The 22,217-nt window shown below is 41.0% G+C and overlaps 1 protein-coding gene across 1 annotated transcript; it reads left to right on the top strand.

The window, feature by feature from the left end:
- The first annotated feature begins 27 nt into the window (after positions 1–27).
- On the top strand, positions 28–21,381 carry LOC138964972 (F-box/WD repeat-containing protein 7-like). The gene is made up of 13 exons (XM_070337075.1): positions 28–106; positions 710–2,049; positions 5,032–5,097; positions 5,370–5,514; positions 6,147–6,307; positions 7,315–7,405; positions 7,771–7,835; positions 9,843–9,968; positions 11,448–11,626; positions 11,933–12,011; positions 12,405–12,598; positions 14,003–14,060; positions 16,504–21,381. The coding sequence occupies exons 2-13, from the start codon at positions 1,072–1,074 to the stop codon at positions 16,645–16,647; spliced, it is 2,286 nt and encodes a 761-aa protein (XP_070193176.1). The 5' UTR covers positions 28–106; positions 710–1,071; the 3' UTR covers positions 16,648–21,381.
- The last annotated feature ends 836 nt before the right edge of the window (positions 21,382–22,217 follow it).

Genomic DNA, 22,217 nt, shown 5'->3' with positions numbered 1-22,217 from the left:
AATAGTTTGTCTGCAGGGTGCGGTGATCGAGTCGCAGACGAGTTACGCTTTTCCGCTAAAGAATGTCAACTGCTGGCCATTTCTGGAAAGAAATACGCATTAACAGGTGGGATGCTGCTTTTTGCGTGAGGAGGGGTTCGATTGTAGTTACCATCAGCATGTTTCAGTTGTTTCACTTTGTCTTATTCAGGTCAATCTTTGCTTAATTAATAACTAAATGATGGTGACCGAAAATGATTGATACATGATAGGCTAACAATGTAAAAATCCTCAAGTAAACTGTGTTCTGTTAGTGTTACATTACAAGGAGACCTGTACGTTGTTAGACTTGGATCTGACTGCATCATTCGCTGTACAAATCGGACTAGAGGAGAACGTCGGACACTTCACAGCGGAGGGGCTGTGTTATTCTGTCTAGACTAGGACATGATTGAATCCCTAACATTCTTTTGATCTTGATTTAAACATGGTCAGCCAATGATGATAATTAGTTTTAACGTCCTCTTAGAACCAATTGGCCTATCTTGGGACAGGTAGAGTTGATATGCTTTATGGGGGGACAGGACACTGGACAGACATGGGCAGCCAATGCAGATTGACCTAACAGTAACAGAATGAGATACACGTATAACTGCTTTTCTTTAGAATTAGACTGAATTTATACTTTTTGTTGATTATTTCTTTAAAAGTATTACATTGTTTTTTGCAGATCAGATTTTGCAAATGATGATCATTGAAGATGACATCTGGCCAGACACAAAACCTTGTAGCTGCACCAAAGGACAATCCTTGAGATTATGTTTGAAGTTTGGAAAGCTTGATCATTCGACTTCTGTTTGATGTGGACTTTCACCTTGTGAAAGCACTCAAATTTGTCAAATCTGTGGAAGCTGGTCTTTAAAAAACTATAACAACCAGAAAGTGATAGAGTTCATGTTGATAGTACTAGTAGTATAACAAGATCAGTACCATGTCTAGTTGACAGAAAAGAAAACAGTGTTGCCTGAAGATGGAAGATTCCACTGGACAAGCTCAGGGAGGTGTGAGTGTCCAGCGTCTGCTTGAGGGTTGATGAGCGAGCAGGACCTCTTCCGCCTCCTGGGGCTGTCGCTGTCCAGTCCCTCCGCCAGCGACCTGAGTGAAGGCGTGTCGGACATGAGTTTGTCCACCTCCCCAGGCAGCGACTGTCCCCACAACTCCAGGACTGTGGCCCCTCTTGTCAATGGTAAGACCACCAATAGCAGTAGCGAAGATGTGGGTCGTGGCACGGGAATCAAGGACGCTGGGGGTGGTGATGGTGGGGAGGATAGTTCTGGATCCAAGCCACGGAGGAAATTGGTGGCGCGACAGTTATCCTCCAACCCCTACCTTGCCAGCTCTTCTTCCATGGAAGACCACAACCCACTGACGCCAGCGGCATCTTTTGCTTTTGGTGAAAACAATCGGTATGAGGAACCTCCACTGCCACTGCGCTCCAGCTCTTATCCGGCCACTGGAGAGTACTTGGAGAACCTGGAAAATCTAGCCCACCACCAGCGACACCACCAGCAATACAACCAGATCCACAACCTTTCCCACCACAGTAACCAACCACCCCTCAACCACGACCAGTATTACAGCAACGTCGTCAATGGCAATATCCATGACTACACTTCCTACCCACCTCCCCCCGCCAGGCCCCCCTGTGAAGCTGTGCGCACCACCCCTGCTGAGGTTGTTCCTCACGACATGTCCAGCCTGCCTCGCAGTGTCAACTCGTGGGGACACTTCTCTAAAAGCAGCTACAATCGGTACAAGTATCGACGCAGTGACTATTCCAGTGACAGTGATGAGGATGGGGCTCATTCCAGCCCCTCCCAGCTCCCCCACAAGGTGAACTCTGTCCCCATTCCTGAGTCCGTGCCCCACTCGCACACTTGCCTGTCCGAGTTCCAACATGTTGCCGCTTCCAATAATTGCAACCATAAGAAAAGTGCCACAGACAGTAAGAAAGATCATAACCACTTCTCAGAAGGAGTGAAGCCCAATGTCTTCAAAGACAGATTTGCAGTGAGTATATTGTGGGTTTTTTCTCATTCATTATGTAGGTGTGTTTACAATGTATTTGTGACTGTGTCAGTCTGTGTATCACTGTATCAGTGTATGTCTGGCAGCCAACTGTGTGTATATGCAACATTTATTGGCATACATTTTGTGTGTGACTCAATTTCTCTGGGGCTGTGTATGGATTTGGGTGTTCGGTCACTTGCTGGCTTTGTGAAAAAGGATGACCTTAATGCTGACGCTAGTGAGAGCAGAAATGCTAAATGTATTTTTAAAATGAGGGTAGATGTACATGTACTTGATAATGCCATAAACGGGGGTAAAGGTCTCTCTGTGAAGATCACTAGCCTGCAACAAGTTTCATTTGTCCGTCAGCAAGACTTTCAGTTACAGTTTTACACTCACAGGGAGCTAAAATGAAGTACATGTATACATCATTACATGTCCAAAAAAACAAAAATGTAACCCACATCGATGACTACCTACACACAGCATTTTCTTTAAATCCATATATATATACAAACATATCGATGGTAAACACTTAAAAAAAATATTAAAATATTTATGAAAGAAGCCTCTGCATTATTCATCAGTAATGTTACAGAAAGTCATATTTTAACATAGGGAAGAAAAAAATCCACGGAACCCAGGCTAAAGATTTCAACATGTCATTGTCAGCGAAACCGGAAAAACAGCAACAATAAAAACAATACAAAACTAAATGTCATAAAAGGCCATGCTTTTGCGAACGAATAGATATGGTTGATTTTCTTTGCCGTCACCTTTCTCTGCCTGTTCATTTCTAGCAGCTTGATAAATGTAGTACTTCTACTCCAGCAGAAAGGTTACAAGGTGATCTGAAGTAGCAAATAGATCAATAACTAGATAGAAACAGAGCCATGAAGAATAAGCATACAGTGGAACCCCCCCTTTTAAGACCCTTTTTTCTCAGACTTTCTGTTCTTAGCCTTTGTAAATTTACCCCCATTTTGGGCGGGGATGTAGCTCAGTCGGTAGCGCGCTGGATTTGTATCCAGTTGGCCACTGTCAGCGTGAGTTTGTCCCCACGTTCGGCGAGAGATTTATTTTGTGTGCAGACTCTCCTCGGTGTCCGAAAACCCCCGTGTGTACACGCAAGCACAAGACCAAGTGCGCACGAAAAAGATCCTGTAATCCATGTCAGAGTTCGGTGGGTTATAGAAACACGAAAATACCCAGCATGCTTCCTTCGAAAGCGGCGTATGGCTGCCTAAATGGCGGGGTAAAAATGGTCATACACGTAAAAGCCGTGGGAGTTTCAGCCCATGAACAAACAAACAAACAAACCCCCATTTTAAGACTCCCTCATTTTTAAGACCTGATTTTGTCAGGTGTTTTGGGAAGTCTTAAAAGGGGCTTTCCACTGTATATCATGTGTTTTTGACTCACATGCGAAGCAAAAGTGAGTCTATGTACTCACCCGAGTCGTCCGGACGTCCGTCCGTCCGTCCGGAAAACTTTAACGTTGGATATTTCTTGGACACTATTCAGTCTATCAGTACCAAATTTGGCAAGATGGTGTATGATGACAAGGCCCCCAAAAACATACATAGCATCTTGACCTTGCTTCAAGGTCAAGGTCGCAGGGGCCATATATGTTGCCTAAAAAACAGCTATTTTTCACATTTTTCCCATTTTCTCTGAAGTTTTTGAGATTCAATACCTCACCTATATATGATATATAGGGCAAAGTAAGCCCCATCTTTTGATACCAGTTTGGTTTACCTTGCTTCAAGGTCAAGGTCACAGGAGCTCTTCAAAGTTGGATTGTATACATATTTTGAAGTGACCTTGACCCTGAACTATGGAAGATAACTGTTTTAAACTTAAAAATTATGTGGGGCACATGTTATGCTTTCATCATGAGACACATTTGGTCACATATGATCAAGGTCAAGGTCACTTTGACCCTTATGAAATGTGACCAAAATAAGGTAGTGAACCACTAAAAGTGACCATATCTCATGGTAGAAAGAGCCAATAAGCACCATTGTACTTCCTATGTCTTGAATTAACAGCTTTGTGTTGCATGACCTTGGATGACCTTGACCTTGGGTCAAGGTCACATGTATTTTGGTAGGAAAAATGTGTAAAGCATGTGAGTCGTATGGGCTTTGCCCTTCTTGTTTCTTTTAGAAAGGGTGCTTGGAATGTCAGACAATTACTGGCTGTAGACTTATCGTCTGAAGTGGGTTAGCGTTTTTACGGTCTAGGCCAGAGTGACATCACATAGTAAGGCCAAAAAGAAAAATATGTCTGTTTCCGGTAACCCAACCGACCCTATTTTTAAGTGCCGACCCTAAAGGTTTTATACGCTTTTCGCACACAAAAAAACCCACAAAAAAACGAGAGGTAATCGGTCGATGAGACTTCACAATCGAAGAGACTTACCTCCCGTTTCCGTCGTCATGCGAAAAAAACCATGGCGGCCAATGACGCCGGGAATCCCTCTGAAAACGTAAGAAAAAGTTTAGTTTTTTTTTAAATAAAAAATTTAAAAAACACCGACCGACCCTATTTTTTTCGGCGATGTTACCGGAAACAGACATATTTTTCTTTTTGGCCTAATCAATCATGTTTATGGAATGTTTTATTTAATTTTTTTGTCTCACATTTTTCACATGCTTGCTCTTTCGGATAATCAAATTGACCTTTGAGGTGTTACCTGAAAAGAATCAAGAGGCTTTATCAAAATGTATCAAATTACATAATTTTAGATGGTCTTTTTTATAAGCTCAATTTCTCATGCTATTACTAATTGCTTGAAGCACCAAATTGCTTGAAGCACCACATATCACTATCAGTGTAACATCTTTTAAGTTTCAGAAAATATCTCATCTCAATAATAACTAAATAAGGGTCAAGGCCATTCTTGAATCTTGAATGGATGTGAATTGGGATTAATATTACTTGAAGTTAAACATTTTCTGTTTTGTTTTTCTGTTGCAGACGATGAAGAGATGGTTTTCAGATTGTAGCCATGAGCAGAAGAATATTGTGTTGAAAGGATTGTTGGTAAGTACAGAACTTTCAACAAATTTAATATTACTTATCCTGCCCCCACATACATGTGTATTATTTATTCGTAATCATCCTTGTTCATCCATGTTTGTCTTGTATATATTTTTGTAAATTATGCATAATATGTTTGGGAGAAGTTGGCAAAGAGGTTTTTTCAAGATGATTAGTGTTGAACAAATTTGAGGACACTCACTTTTTTAAAACTGAATTTATACAATACAGTATTAATAAATCTTTTTTTATTTTATTATTCTTTCTTCCTGCAGAGCGTGTGTGACCTGCCTCAGCTACACCTGTTGTCGGTGCGCATGGAGGCCAATCTTCATCGCGGCTGTCCCCCCAACTGTCAGGACTTCCTCACCTGGCTGCCCACCCCCCTCGCTGCTAAGATCATGACCTACCTGGACCCAGGTGAGTGTCTGACCGCGCAAAGCTGCGATGCTCATTAGTTTAAATTTTAATGTTACTTTTCTTGCTGTCAAGACCTAGGAGTGGCCCAACATTTTGTGACAGGACAAGGTGTTTTGCAACCAGAGGGCACAGGTTTTTTTATTTTCAGGGATTTCGGGGGGGGAAAAAGATCACAGTGGAACCCCCTTTTAAGGCCTTCGAAAATCTGAGAAAAACAGGTCTTAAAAAAGGGGGAGTCTTAAAATGTGGAGGTAAATTTACTCAGGTTATGCACAGAAAATCTGAAAAATAAATGTCTCAAAAAGGGGGAATCGTGGGGTCTCAAAAGGGGGTTTATACTGTTGTTCTGTTCTCTGTTAGTGCAAGAGAACCAGGGTTTTTTAGGGAGAAATAACATGCTGGTATGTTAAACTTAAGCAAGATTAAGATGAAGGTTTATTGGCAGAGGTGTGATTTTGGTTCTCCAGTGTAAGTCAAGTTACCGGGATATATACAAAACAAATCTGTGTTTTGGTGAACTGATCTATTTTGCCTGCCTTCTGAGGAGTCATTCTGGCTAGCATTTTGTTGGTTGTTTTTATCAAGTGCATGTACATCGTATTCATGTGTTTTTCTTGTGCGCTATGTTTCAGTGAGTCTGTGCAGAGCGGCCCAGGTGTGTAAGCTGTGGCAGCAGTTAGCAGAAGAACTGTCACTATGGCGATGCTTTTGCTGTCGAGCCAAATGGCGATTGTCCAAAGCGGCAGAGCACAAACAGGTCATCAGCTTTATGTCATCTGAAGGAAGCATACAGGTGAGAACACTCAGGGAGAATGGTGTCACTCAATGGTACATGTACTTTCTGGCTCTGAGAGAAGTGAAAATAAAGTCTGAAATTTGAATGAAAAGATCATAACAGGGATCATGTAGTCTGAACAGTTTTGATAGTTTACTGCTTGAAATCTGAGAGCTTAATCGACGACTGGTACCAATGGATATGTAGTTTGATGTCTTTTTCCCACAAACATAACAAAATCAGTGTATGCTACAGTAGAACCCCCCCTTTTGAGACACCCCCCTCCCCCCCCCCCCCCCCCCCCCCCGAATTTAATGACTTCCTCCTTTTTAGGGCCCTCCTTTCTCAGATGTTCTGTTCATAGTCTCTGTAAAGTTACCTCCATTTTCAGACTCCCTCCTGTTAAAGACTTGCTTTTCCTCATGTTTTTGTTGAAGGTCTTGAAAGCGGCGGTCCACTGTATAACAAGATCACTGCATGCTTTGATGCGTTTTGGCTGCTTTCCATGGCACAATGACAGGGCTTTTTGAGACATGTCCTTGTACCAAAATGCCAGCTGGAAAAATTGTTTGCACAGTCACTGATCCAATGTGTTTGCATCATGGTATTAGAAATGCTGTTGTTTCTGGATACAGTTTTTTCACTTTGTTAGATTTCGTCTTCTTCTTCTTCTGAGTTCATGCGCGTCAACTCCCACATAAATCTAATGGGCGCGAGCGGACTTATATATGTGTATGGCCGTTTTTCCCTGCCATTTAGGCAGTCAAACTCTGATTCCGGGGATTACATGCTCGGAGTTTTATGTGTTTGTCTAACCCACTGAACTTTGACATGGATTGCATGATCTTTTTCGTGGGTACTTGGTCTTGTGCTTGTGTGTACACACAAAAGGGGGTTAGCATTAAGAGTTCAACATATTCATTAACATTGTGTGACGTTTCTTTTACACAATAGCTTTTGGTTACCCTAATCTGTTATCTGATTGGAGACTGTACATGTTTTCTTTCCTTTGTGTTTGATTCTAGTGGAAGCGTGTGTTCGCTGAACGGTTCAGGTTGCGCAACAACTGGCTTGCTGGTCGATGTACTGTCAGGACTTTTGAAGGTCACACACAAGGTATTTATCATGTCTGTGTAGAAAAGAATGTATGTCACTGTTTATATTTTGAGTCGAACGTGTCAACAACCACCAAATGTATTGACCAAAAGTGGTTGTTATTGACAGGTGGTTGCTCTGGGAAGGTAAATTATACAGCCCAGAACTCGTCGGGGATTCTTTGGGATGGTCGTTGCAGGCTGGTGGTCGTTATTGAGAGGTGATCGCTAGGGGAGGTTAGACTGTATGTCTTTTTTTATCAACAAAGTTGTCATGATGAGATGAGTTTATTTTATGTGCTGAAATGTAGGTCTGTCTAAATGAGAGAGTTGTCTCTCCACTGTTGTGGTTTCTATAGCACTAACCATTGGTTCAATGTGTTTCAGGAATATCCTGCGTGCAGTTTGACGACAACAGAATCGTCAGTGGATCTTCCGACAAGACCATTAAGGTTTGACATTTTCACAAGGCGTTCTTGCATCAGATTTTGATGTTTAGCTAGCGTTGAAAATCAGCGAAAGGGCTGAGGTAACGTTGTGCCTATCCCTATGTCAGTGTGACCTGTTTGTTGCAACTTCCCCTTGATCACCAAGTGTAAGCGGTGCCAGGTTGCAATTTAAAGATACCTTCCTTCCTGTGTGAAGGATGAAGTTTACCACATCAAGATCTGTCCAATTTGTACTTTCTTTATTTGGTGTTTAACGTCGTTTTCAACCACAAAGGTTATATCGCGACGGGGGAAAGGGGGGAGATGGGATAGAGCCACTTGTTAATTGTTTCTTGTTCACAAAAGCACTAATCAAAAATTTGCTCCAGGAGCTTGCAACGTAGTACAATGTATTACAGTAAAACCTGTCTCTAACGGACACCCTTGGGGAATGGTAATAGTGTCCCTATTAGACAGGTGTCCCTTCTTCACAGGTGGAGGGGCCGGGGCAATATTTTACAAAGAGCACGTAAAATGAACAAGACACTTTTTGTCAGTCCTGTAGTATGTATTTATTGGATTGAACATGAGACTCACTGAAAATGTGAGTAAACAAATGATACATGTAGCAAACAACAACAACAACAACAACATCCCCCCACCCCCCCCCACCCCACCTAACCCGTTCCCTACACACACTGTGCATCAAACTTACGCAAGTCGGACGTCACAAAGCTAAAAATAGCTGACTCTTCATCAGTCATTCAATGGGAAATTCCGCAGTGTGTCTCGACCAAATTGGGTCAGCTCTTGTTTCATTCAGTTTTTCTAGTCTCAGCATAAATGCATGGAACAAAAATTTAGCTGTGTTAACTATTGTTTCCTTCGAACGATTGCTTACAAAGAGAGAGAGATCATCACGTCTTCTTTTTCCGATTTGATCCTCGCGATCTGTGTTTTACCACATCCCATCTCCTTCGCCACATCTTGGCATGATTGGCCGCTATCTAGTTTTTTCAAGGCAGCGACACGCTGCTCTAAAGTCAACGCTTTTCTTTTTCCTGCTGGAGATTCCATTTTCAAACACAGTAGTCTACTGTTGCTTTTGATTGTGACTGTATCCACAATGCGGAAAAGCGAAAGTGAGTGAGCGAAAGTGGGTCTCCATCTAAACAAGCCACTGATTGGTCAGAAAAGGGACAGGACAACCAATCAACAACCATTTGTGCTACGGCTACGGCTGCCGAGCACTGTCTGCATAACAGTCGAGTTTTCGAAGTTGCGTTTTTATGTACGTTGTGTCCGTTTGTGACAGTGTTTACACTTCCTACGGTCCGAAAAATCGTGTCCGCGTCCGTAAGTGGCAGGTGTCCGCCCGTTAAAGGTTAGTTATTGTTGAAATCGTGTTCGTGCCATGATAAACTGTCCGTATGTAGCAGGTGGCCGTTACAACAAGGGTCCGCTAGACTCAGGTTTTACTGTACCTTACTGGGAGAATGCAAGTTTCCAGTACAAAGGACTTAACATTTCTTACATACTGCTTGACTAAAATCTTTACAAAAATGGACTATATTCTATACAAGAAACACTTAACAAGGGTAAAAAGAGAAACAGAATCCGTTAGTCGCCTCTTACGACATGCTGGGGAGCATCGGGTAAATTCTTCCCCCTAACCCTCGGGGGGTACAATTTGTACATGTACTAGGGACATTCTTTCACTTGACACTTACCAAAATTCAGCAGTCTGAATGCAGAGTTTGGACATTTAGCTGAATTGATTTCGCAGATTGTCATAGGTGTCAGTTATGAAAAAAGACGCAAATATTGCAGCTAAAAGCCTGGATGTGTCTGTTGGAATTTGCAATTTGCTCTACGCATGAAGGAAGGTACACTGATATTAAGTCTTAGTTTTGCAGGTGCCTGGAACTACTGTTTTCCAAATGTGAGCAATCCAAATAAACTTTAGGCGAGTTAGCTGAACAGGAGATTTTTCTCTGAGATTTGCTTATACGTTGAACTACTCTTTTTTAGGTGTGGAACATCCGAACAAATGCCAAGTGGTCAGTACAGACGCTGGTGGGTCACAGTGGGACAGTGCGCTGTCTTCACCTGGAGGGAAATCGTCTAGTCAGCGGCTCCAGTGACAAATCCATCAAGGTAAGACTGGCAGTTGGGTGAGATGGGTGGTGAATTTGAGTTTTAATGCAGTATCAGCTAGGCTTTTCAGGCACATGCACTCCAGAGAGGAAAGGAGCAGGAGGGGAGGTATGTAAAAGCCTCGTGGAATAGTTATACTCTTGGTGGGTTTTCAGCTTGTACCTAACATGTTTGTTCATGTGTTTTTCCTTTTTCGGAGAACTGGTTGCATTTGCTTGCATGTATGAGCTGTAAAATTCTTGCAAAATGGTGCGGCACAAGTCTTGGTTCCTTTGCAATTTTTAAGCATAGAGGGGTTGTAAACTTTGTCTTGTGGGTTTTTACATTTAGTCAAGTTTTGACTAAATGTTTTAACATAGAGGGGGAATCGAGACGAGGGTCGTGGTGTGTGTGTGTGTCTGTGCGTGTGTGTGTGTGTGTAGAGCGATTCAGAGTAAACTACTGGACCGATCTTTATGAAATTTTACATGAGAGTTCCTGGGTATGATATCCCCAGACGTTTTTTTTCATTTTTTCGATAAATGTCTTTTATGACGTCATATCCGGCTTTTTGTAAAAGTTGAGGCGGCACTGTCACACCTTCATTTTTCAATCAAATTGATTGAAATTTTGGCCAATCAATCTTCAATGAAGGCCGGACTTCGGTATTGCATTTCAGCATGGAGGCTTAAAAATTAATTGATGACATTGGTCATTAAAAATCTGAAAATTGTAATTAAAATTATTTTTTTATAAAACGATCCAAAATTACTTTTATTGTATTCTTCATCATGTTCTGATTCCAAAAACATATAAATATGTTATATTCGGATTAAAAACAAGCTCTGAAAATTAAAAATATAAAAATTATGATTAAAATAACATTTCCGAAATCGTTTTAAAAACAATTTCATCTTATTCCTTGTCGGTTCCTGATTCCAAAAACATATAGATATGATATGTTTGGATTATAAACACGCTCAGAAAGTTAAAACGAAGAGAGGTACAGTAAAGCGTGCTATGCAGCACAGCGCAACCCGCTACCGCGCTAAACAGGCTCGTCACTTTCACTGCCTTTTGCACTAGCGGCGGACTACGGTCATTGTGAAAAAATGCAGTGCGCTCAGTTTTATTCTGTGAGTTCCACAGCTTGACTAAATGTAGTAATTTCGCCTTACGCGACTTGTTATTTAGTTGCTGAGTCTGCTCAACCTTGATACATGTAGTAAACGAAAGTGTAAGAAACTATTGTGAAGCTACCATTATTTTTAGAGGATGAAAGTCACTTGTTCATTTCAATACTTTTTATTCTCTCAGGTGCCAGGAGATTGGTTCCGCATAACTCTCAATTCCTCTTGTTACATATGTGGTAAGCATTTAGAGAGCTTACTTCCCTTTGTTTCTCATTTCTTCAGCATCTCGAAGATTTGAATCAGGATGAATAGAAAGCTTTGGTATAAAAACATGAGATGACAATTGTTCTCTTCCTTTCAATGCCAGGTGTGGGACTTGTCCACGCAAGACAGCTGGTCAAGCATAGCCTGCAAGGTCACCATGATCGGTCACCGTGAAACGGTCCGCTGCCTCCAGGTGGACGATGACAAGGTCATCAGTGGATCTTACGACATGACCCTCAAAGTCTGGGACCTTCGCTCCGGCCAGTGTCGCAAAACTTTGGCGTAAGTCAGAGACGCACCTGTATTTTCCCTTTCCCTTTATTTAGTGAAGGTTTTTGTTTGTTTTGTTTTCTGCTAACCAACTAGGGAGAGCAGGGAGGTGAAAAACAGTAAAGGACATTTGTCAATTTGTGTACCTGAGGTTTGTTGGATTTCCCAGACAAAACATTTGCCTCATACTATGATATTATTATTCAGTTAATTTTATTTGTAACAATTATTTGTATGCTTTGTAATCTATCTTTGATGACAAGAAAAATGAGTGAAGCAAAATACATTTTTTGATCCATGTATTTATTTTGTTTGCAGGGGACACCAGGCGGCAGTGTTATGTGTTCACTTTAACGATACAAAGATAGTGTCTGGTTCCGCTGATAACACCATCAAGGTAAGTCAACCATAGAAATTTGATCCTATTTGCAGAGTTTGGGATCACCAGAAATGTCTGGTCCTTTATCCGTGAACATTTCAAAATACTTGAAATGAAATCAGCATACAGGTTTATATTTTGTTTGACTGGGTTTGTCCAGACAAATATGATGTAATCATTGTGTTTTAGATTTGCTTTGACCAATTGGCGTAACTGGTTTCTGTGAGAGCCAAGAGTCATACTTATTATTGGAATACAGTGGATACATTTGTATTCACTTTTTTTGTAAAAACGTGATCCTTGGATTGGTAAATGCTGTACATCTGTCCGTGTGTGTGTATGTGATCAGAAAATGTAACCTTCGTTTTTACAATTTTATAATCTCATGCGTGATTTACTTCCTCTAATCAGTTGTGGAACTACGAGGGCCAGTGCACTCGCACCTTAGCGGGTCACCAGGACGCCGTGACCTGTCTGCAGTTCGACTCCACTCGCATCGTCAGCGGTTCACTGGACTGTAACATCAAGTTCTGGGACATCGTCACGGGTGACTGCATCAACACCATCGACTGGAAGGCAGCGGAAGGACACACCGGAGTTATCAGGTATGCTGTAGAGATATTTTCATTACAGTGGTCCCTGCGATGAGAGGCCCCTTGGATGAGAGGATACCTCTCACGAAAGGACATTTTCTGTTATCCTTTAGTTTATTATCTTTGGTTTAAACTGTTTTATTCAGATAATTGCAAATGACAATGCCGCATACAATCAATTAAATAAATGGAGCACAACAAGCTTAGCTTATATACTTGCTCTTTAAAGCAATATGATATCTGATTTGGCGGATGAATTCAATTAATGGGTATATTATCTTTATCAAATATATCCGTCATGATAAGCCACCTTCAATGTATGAAAACTTTGGGCTGGTTCCAAAGGCATCCTTTCATCAGAGGTACCGTAAAATCCCTAGCATAAGCCCACCCCCCCTGTGCATAGATTTAGGGCAAAATTGGGGGGTGGGCGTTTGCTAGGGATAGACCCCTTTGCACAAAGTAAGTTTTGTGCTCAACTGTGTAATTGAGTGAATACAAACCCCGAAAGCATGTAAGTTAGGTTGTGTGAGTAGAAGTGAAGGAAAAAAGAAAGAAAAAGGACTTTGAGGCAAAGAAGGCCAACCATGAGAGAGACAGAGACAGAGAGAGACTGGCTCTTCTGAAAACAACCCGAGCATAGTCATTCATATAAATTTATAAAGTAAAAAGAAAATCGCTAGACCTTTGCAAGGACAAACAATAACAACACAATTCCGGGAAAAAGAAACTTGATGAAATGTCGAAATGTCAACACCAATGAAGCCCTTTCTTTCTGTACAGGGAAGAAATTACACGATCGTCTTTGGAAATGAAACGTTAACTGAACTTGGATTTTGTCTTCAAAAGGCCCAATCTTTCTGAGAAAGAAAAACCCACAAACTTAGGAAAAAAAAGAGAAGAGAAACTCGAAAAAACATGAACGATGGGTGGGAGTGAGGAGAGGGGACAAAGAATAAGAAAAAAGGAAAGAAACACGAAAAGGTAAAGAAGGGGAAAAAGATGATTTTTAGAACAGTCTGCACAAATCCTAGTGAAAGTGAGCCTATAGTCTCTTTGAAAAAAGCAGGGTGGGCGTTTGCTAGGTAGTTACCCCTGTGCACAACTTTGGCCCAAAGTGGAGGGTGGGCGTTTGCTAGATGGTGGGCTTATGCTAGGGATTTTACGGTATTAGGAAAGACTGTACAGCGGGAGTTGTATTAATCCTTGTTAGCATTGCTTCTACAAACAGAAATGATAAAACTTCATTCATTAAAGATATCCTCAGTCTCCCAAGAAAGCAGCAAGGCTGTTTAATACATTGTAGCAGTGGTAAAGCTCCAGGAAGACTTGTGGTCTAATTGATGGTTTGCACGGGAAGGGAGGTCTTTTGAGTTTAGAAAGAAGGAGACGAGAATAAAGTTGTCTTTTTTTCAGGTTTCTACAGGCAGACAGTTGGCGAGTTGTGAGTGCAGCCGATGACAAAACATTGAAGGTGAGTGTTGTTTTCCCTTTCTTTTAGGGTTGGTATGTATCAAGCGTTGTTGACTATGAATGTAGATGTAAATGCTTGTATAACTGTGTTTTAATTTTAAATGTGTCAAGCGCAAAGAGCATAATTGTAAAGTTATGATGTTGCGCTATATAAATGCTCATTTATTATTATTATTATTATTATTATTATTTAAGTTATTGAGACATCCCAGTGCACTAAGGGATTTATAGAGCAAATCGAGAAAATTCATTATTGAACGAAACGCATAGCGCTGAGTTCAATAATTATTTTCGAGATTTGCTCTATAAATCCCTTAGTGCACTGGGATTGTTTCAATAACGATATTGTCAGTACCGCCAGAGAAAAAAGAAGATTCAAAACGCACATTTTGCAACGAGCATTTGGATAGGCGTAACTGTGTGGTCGGTTTGTGTCAGATCTACTTTTGTGTGGGCTGTCTCAGGTGTGTCATGCTTTCGTCACACGCAAACTCTTGTTTTAATTTCTGTTTGTAACTTCCAGTGTAGCGTTAAGCTAAAAAGTGATGATCTTTCATAGAGACCTCATTTAAACTCGGAGAAAGGACTGTGCTCTTAGTTATTTGCGATTCCAAACCTTCATCGAGCTTCGACAGATTGACTATGCAGAGTGTTGCCCCTTGCCAAGGTCGACGGTAAGCACATTTTCAAAATTAATGTGGCATGTTTCTCGTGTGGTATCTTCACTCATAGGGGAGTCTGGTACTAAATATGAACGGTAAGAATGCTCTGAACCCTACACGTATTATATCCCCATTGTTTTATCGTTCACATTTGCCCAACATGTTAATTTGCTGAGCGGGATTTATGTCGTCTGCTAAGCTATGGCAATCGAACCACTGCACTGAGTCTCATTTCAAAAACAAAAATTGCTCGTCACGTTGCACTGAGTCTGCACGCATGAGGCAGGCTGGTAATAAGTCTTATATATGGTAAGAACGTTCTAAACCCTACACGTTTTTGATTCCGATTGTTCTTGCCTTGAAATAATAATTCGGAAAACATTCATTTACTGAACAGATGCAGTCATATAAATTTCAGTGTAGTCTGCTACGTCAGTACGTGCTGATCTAGCAGCTACGTTATCGGAACAACACTTGTGTTTTCTGTTAGCTGCTGGGAATTCTATACTAACTCATCATTTGGTAATGTGGATAATAAGCTACATGCCACTAACATGGCATAATTATGAGAGGAATCTTCGCAAGTCGAAACTGAAAAATTAGACACAGCGGGTTCTATTTTTAGATCAGTGGCACAGGCACATGCAATCTGTCAGAAAAAAACCACTTCTGCTTTAATTGAGAAGCAGGAAATTTATGGTCATAATCATTGGTATTGTGGAGAATATAAGCTACATGTCATTAATTAATTCTGAGGATGAGAGTACATTCTCGCTTAGGCAAAGGGCGGAAGAATACGCTCTGTGGAAAAGTTAGCGCACTCCAAGAGTGCGCTAACAGTTTTAGCGCATCGCCATTAGCCAATCAACTGGTTCACATCAGTCATGTGACACCAGTACTTACTGACAATTATTATTATCACATTGGGAACAGAGGCATCATGTCCACAAGATTTTTGTGTGATTTTTTGTAAAGTTTAGGTGCATCTATACTCTGATCAAGGGATTTTGATTAAGAGGTAACAATATGTGCTGTTACGGCAAATTAGTACATCTCTAGTTTAATACCACTTCTCAAGCGGGTGCAGACAACTCCGCTATGCACCGTGGTTTCCTCTTTCCTCTTTTACAAAATGGTCAGTCTATCAGTGTTTTTATAAGCCTCAGAAATATGCATTGCTAATAATGCAAGAGTGAGGGGACTGTGGGTTTAATGGTAGGAGGGTTGGCACATGAGATGTAATTTCGTAGTGAATGGCTGATTCCTGGTGGTAATCTAATGCACACACACACAAAAAGAATTTCAGTGTCCGATTAACTTTGTTAAATACATCAAACTGTTAAAATTCAAACACGCTACATGATTTGCTTGGCCAAATTTTTTAAAAATTGCAGTGTACAGTGTGTGGTCATTGGAGACGGATATAACAAATATTAACATCTTGCAAAATGATTGTTACAAATTGCAGTGTACAGTGTGTGAGTTGGTACCTGTAACAGATGTGGTCATTGGAGACGGATATAACATCTTGCAAAATGATTGTCTCAAATTGCAGTGTACAGTGTGTGTGAGTTAGTACCTGTAACAGATGTGGTCATTGGTGACGTATATAATATCTTGCAAAATGATTGTCACAAATTGCAGTGTACAGTGAGTGAATTAGTACTGTTAGATTTTCTGTTACAGGTGTGATCGTTAGAGAGATATAACATCTTGCAAAATGCTTGTTACAAATTGCAGAGTACATTGAGTGAATTAGAACCGTTTTATTTTCTGTCGCAGGTGTGGTCGTTAGAGACTGGCGAGAGGCTGGTGACGCTACGCAACCACTCGGATGGCGTGACGTGCCTGCAGTTCAACGACTTCATCATCGTGTCCGGCTCCTATGACAAGACGGTCAAACTGTGGGACTTCAGCTGCTGTTGAAACGCTCCAGCTTCCTGGCTTGGAGCACTCACCACACAAGACAGCGGGGGTCAACGGGTGATGGCAGGAGCCTACACCCTCCTAGCATACACCCTCCTTCTTTGAAAGGCTACCTCGAAGTGACTGAAAAGTGAGACGTTCTTCACTGTAGGTCCCTGCGTAACAATTCGCAAAGAGACCCAACCCACAACGGGTGGTTACCAGAAGTAAAGGCCGTGCATTTATGAGGAGTTCCTTGCAGATAGGTTACATTAGTTGTCTGCTTGTGATAGAGCAGGTGATGTTGAGTAGTTTTGGAGACAAGAAGAGAGCGAAAACAGCGAACAACTTATTAAATGGCAAGTCATTCTGAAGAGATCCGGAACAACAGATAGTCATGAACTTGATTGAGTGTTTAGAATTCCTGATTGCGCTGGTTTTGAGCTTGACTCTTAACAAGTGAATAAGTCAGTTTTGCTGAAAGTGCTTTTTATGCCAACGTATTAATCGTCCTTTGATAAATAGGTATTATGTATGTTGTCTGGACAAGTGTTTTGTCTATTTTTTTACCACAGTGTTGTGACAGGTAGCTTGGTACTGTGAGAGTGTTTTTAACATATAGACATTTTACTGTGAGAAGTTGTATTTTTGGAAATCCAACTGGATTGTCCATGTGTACTCGTTTTAACACAACTTACGATGTGACGATATTTTCCGATCAGATAAATCCTGTCCAACTCTGATTTGACTCTCGCCCACCCCTTAATATTTGACTCTGTCTGTCATGCTGTATGGCTTCATGTTTTTCTGTAATTGAAAAAAGCCATAGAAACTTGACACATGTGTTGATAATACCTGTTAGCTTTGAAGACAATTCCTTTTCAACACAAACCTATTCAGATTTCAAAACAGTAAACCATAGACCATTTATCCTGGACCGCCAACTAGCTCTCTCTCCGCTCTTTCTCTCTATTACGAGGTAGCGGCCTCTCGCATTTAGGAACCTACGCTTACATGGCCTTTCAGAAATCAGGGGGATGTCATATCCGGTGTCGATTGTAAACATGGACGAAGTTGCCGAGGTAAGTTCTGAAAATGCTAAAATAAACTCAGCTAAAGTGCATATGGAACATGTTTTGTGAAGTTTAGTTTGGAGTTTTGGAAAATCCAGTTCATTGTCACCTCCCATTGTCACAAATAACTGGAGCGTGCTTTCTTTTCACTGTCTTCGAATCACTGGCCTTTCAAACCGGACGCAAAGCGCCCCTGAAAGTCGAGCGTCGTAACCTCGAAGGGTCACATGACGAGTTGGCGGTCCAGGCTATTTGGTCTATGAGTAAACATACAAAATTAATGTTTTTGAAGCTGAATTGCAGTCATTTAATTTCATCATTTCTTTGTTATTTTCTAAAACATAATTAAGTATGATATGTATGTGCAGCATCATAAAAATAGTTAGATAAAGACTTATATAGGGCAAGAAATGTGGTGATAATAAGAAGAGTCATGCATGGAAGTCATTACTGAGGATCTGCCGCACAGAGTCTGATCTAAAAAAAAATCTACTTGAAATGAAATCGTAAAAAGAGTCGCATAACACCACTGACATTTAGTGCATTTGCTTGTTTTTAAAATGGTGTGGCCAAACCAATTGTCTGATATCTGTATAAAGAATGTTCAGTATGTAAAATGTGTACAGTACTTCAGTCTCAATTGTAAAGCATTCATAGATTTGTGGAGAGTAACCCTGTGAAGCTTTTCCCTTCATCTTTGGGGAACTTCCAATAGAAATGAAGGGGGCGGGGGGAGCTATGAGGGCAAAAAAAGGGACGTTTTTAGGTGTTTAGGTGCCTCTGTATCTGTTTCAATGGTTTAAATAGACTCTGCAGCTTTCTGTTGTCTGGGAGGTTATCTACTGCCCAAAATGGCAGGTTGTGAGCAGTTTGGTCATGTCTACTTTCACATGGTTACACACACAGTCAGAGCAGAGACATAGCTCAGTTGGTAAAGCTAAAGCAGTTGGTCGCTATCAGTGTGGGTTCGATCCCCACATTCGGCGAGAGATTTATTCCTCAGAGTCAACTTTGTGCAGACTCTCTTCAGTGTCCTAACACCCCCGTGTGCACACATGCGCACGAAAAAGATCCCAAGTTCACAGCGAAAGTCTCAGGGCTTGGAAAACACGAAGACACGCATGCATCATATCTCATCTCTGATTATCATGATTGTATTTCGATACTTTGACGAGACAAACCCAATGCTGGTGTGTCAAAGAAGACAGCCACAGCGGGCTTGTTTGAGTCAAAGTATCACACCATGTCTTCAGCGTATTATCAATGCCTGTCCCAATATAGGCCAACTGGTCTTAAGAGGACGTTAAGCCCTAATAGTCAGTCACACACACACATACGCACACTCGCACTCACACATAAACGCACGCAAGCGCGCGCACACACACACACACACACACACACACACACACACACACACACACACACACACACACACCTTGCAGTTGCAAAGCAGTTATGAACTAATAGGTGCAATATGGGTGGGACATTTTGTACAGAGCTTGCACTCATTTTGTACCAAAAAAGATAACCAGCTGGAATCTTTAAGATGAGCAGCCTTTTTTTCTTGACAAATACAAGCATTGATTTATAAAAAGATTTTTTAAACGGCGACATTTGCATAAAATGTTGTTACGCATCTAGTATAATAATGTCAGTAATATATTTTGGTGCTCCTTGTCTGAACAACCCCATGAGTAATCTCAACTGTAAGACAAAAACGGATACCATTCATTTTTAATAGATTTTTTATCTGATTGGTTACCTTGATATATTTTAATGAAAATTCATTCTGTGCACAGAGAGCTGTTCATTTTTTTTAATGTGATCTGAGTCGAGGAATGGTCAGATCCCATGTAAAAGCCTACACCCTGCGGGTTAGGGGGAATCCCATATTGGTTGGGACGAGAAAGAATTTACCCGATGCTCCCCAGCATGTCGTAAGAGGCGACTAACAGATTCTGTTTCTCCCTTTACCCTTGTTAAGTATTTCTTGTTTAGAATATAGTCAATTTTTGTAAAGATTTTAGTCAAGCAGTGTGTAACTTGTAAGAAATGTTAAGTCCTTTGTACTGGAAAGTTGCATTCTCCCAGTAAGGTAATATATTGTACTACGTTGCAAGCCCCTGGAGCAAATTTTTGATTAGTGCTTTTGTGAACAAGAAACAATTGACAAGTGGCTCTATCCCATCCCCCCCCTTTCCCCGTCGCGATATAACCTTCGTGGTTGAAAGCGACGTTAAACACCAAATAAAGAAAGTAAAGAAAGAAAGGAAGTTATCTCCCTTGTCCCATGTTTTTCTGGGTGAAGTATTGGCCACCTTACGGGCTACACTTTTCGTTTGTGTCGTTGAGATTAAAAACATGGCACCAAAAGAGATGCATTTGGGTGACATGTATGAATAGGAGATTGTTGATACATGTATAAGCAGAAGAAAGACAGAGTTAGTAAGAATATGGGGTTTGATACAAGAGGTAGAATTGTCAAGAAAATATATTGTTGTACAGTCGGAGTGTTTGGTTAATGGGAGATAGAGGAAAAGCCTCTTGGGTATTCTTTTTGTTTCAGAGTGCGCAAAGTTACTTATTTATATTGACAATTTTAACAAATGTGAGAGATATTTATACGCATGAGAGTTCATTGATTTTTTTAAGTGCATTCCAGTGTTGTTCGCCTGTGCAGATTTTGCCTAAAATATTTATTACCCTTTGTTACCTGTCCCAGAGAGATCCTATTTGTCCAATGTTTGTGAAACACACAAGAATACTGAGGTTTTTGTTGCATGCTTTAGTTGACGAATCGGGTATGAGCTGTACCGCGGGTTAGGGGGAAGAATTTACCTGATGCTTCCCAGCATGTCGTAAGAGGCGACTAACGGATTCTGTTTCTCCTTTTACCCTTGTTAAGTGTTTCTTGTATAGAATATAGTCAATGTTTGTAAAGATTTTAGTCAAGCAGTATGTAAGAAATGTTAAGTCCTTTGTACTGGAAAGTTGCATTCTCCCAGTAAGGTCATATATTGTACTACGTTGCAAGCCCCTGGAGCAATTTTTTGATTAGTGCTTTTGTGAACAGGAAACAATTAACAAGTGGCTCTATCCCATCTCCCCCCCCCCCCCCCTTTCCCCGTCGTGATATAACCTTGAACGGTTGAAAATGACGTTAAACACCAAATAAAGAAAGAAAGTAAGAAAGCTGTACCAAATAGCAGATGTGTGAGAATCTCCCTTTCAATGCGAATTTGTGTCGTAGAAGATGAGGATGTAGCTGCCTTCTTTGCCTGAAAGGAAAAGGCCTTTGCTGTAGCCATTTCTTTTTATCTGTTGGGACACATCAAGCATGGTATGCACATGGTCATTGAATGGACTTGCCATTAACAGTACCACATGGTCGTTGAATGGACTTGCCATTAACAGTACCACATGGTCGTTGAATGGACTTGCCATTAACAGTACCACATGGTCGTTGAATGGACTTGCCATAAACAGTACCACATGGTTGTTGAATGGACTTGCCATTAACAGTACCACATGGTGGTTGAATGGACTTGCCATTAACAGTACCACATGGTTGTTGCAAGGACTTGCCATTAACAGTACATGTACCACATGGTTGTTGAATGGACTTTCCATTAACAGTACCACATGGTGGTTGAATAGACTTGCCATTAACAGAACCACATGGTTGAATGGACTTGCCATTAACAGTACATGTACCACATGGTTGTTGAATGGACTTTCCATTAACAGTACCACATGGTGGTTGAATAGACTTGCCATTAACAGAACCACATGGTTGAATGGACTTGCCATTAAAAGAACCACATGGTCATTGAATGGACTTGTCATTAACAGTACCACATGGTCGTTGAATGGACTTGCCATTAACAGTACCACATGGTGGTTGAATGGACTTGCCATTAACAGTACCACATGGTCGTTGAATGGACTTGCCATTAAGTGATTAACAGTGCACAGAAAGATGAACCAGGATATTGCAAACAATGATATGTACAGGAAACAGCGACTGTTTTCCACATATTTTGTTCCTTCGCAATCTCCTTGTCAGTGAAAAAATGTTTCTTGTATGTTTTTTTGTTTTTTTTTGGTTTTTTATACGTTAAAGCTTCTCTGCTTTTGGAAGGCTACTGCTTCTTAGAAAACATCTTTCCTCTTGGTTCCTCCTTACCTCGTCCTTGAAGTTATATCATTTTGATCAGCTGGAGCATGATCTGTGAAAACTGCAAAGCGCTAGCATGCGTTCTGTTTCCAACATTGTGATGCATGCGGCTAGCTGTAGGTTGTGACTCCTGATTGTTCACGTTTGGGAATGTATCTTTTGTGTTGTGATGAGTTTCAGTAGTGAGCTGCCAAGTATGGTTTGCATTTTCACATTAGAGTTTCCTAGTGTGGGGGTGGTGCTGTACGGCTTAGATTTGTTTCCCCTTTGCTCGTTTCTTTCATGCCTGATTTAATTCTGAAGTCTTGTTAAGTAATTTCTTCTAAGTTTCATCCTTTCAT

The sequence above is a fragment of the Littorina saxatilis genome, linkage group LG4 (assembly GCF_037325665.1).
Source record: "Littorina saxatilis isolate snail1 linkage group LG4, US_GU_Lsax_2.0, whole genome shotgun sequence".
NCBI lineage: Eukaryota > Metazoa > Mollusca > Gastropoda > Littorinimorpha > Littorinidae > Littorina > Littorina saxatilis.
This window is presented reverse-complemented; position numbering and strand designations above follow the sequence as displayed.

Coding starts and splice junctions, on each gene's coding strand:
- LOC138964972 (XM_070337075.1), top strand. CDS start 1,072: ATGAGCGAGCAGGACCTCTTCCGCCTCCTGGGGCTGTCGCTGTCCAGT. Junction 5,515..6,146: donor CATGACCTACCTGGACCCAG/GTGAGTGTCTGA, acceptor GCTATGTTTCAG/TGAGTCTGTGCAGAGCGGCC. Junction 9,969..11,447: donor CCAGTGACAAATCCATCAAG/GTAAGACTGGCA, acceptor TTTCAATGCCAG/GTGTGGGACTTGTCCACGCA.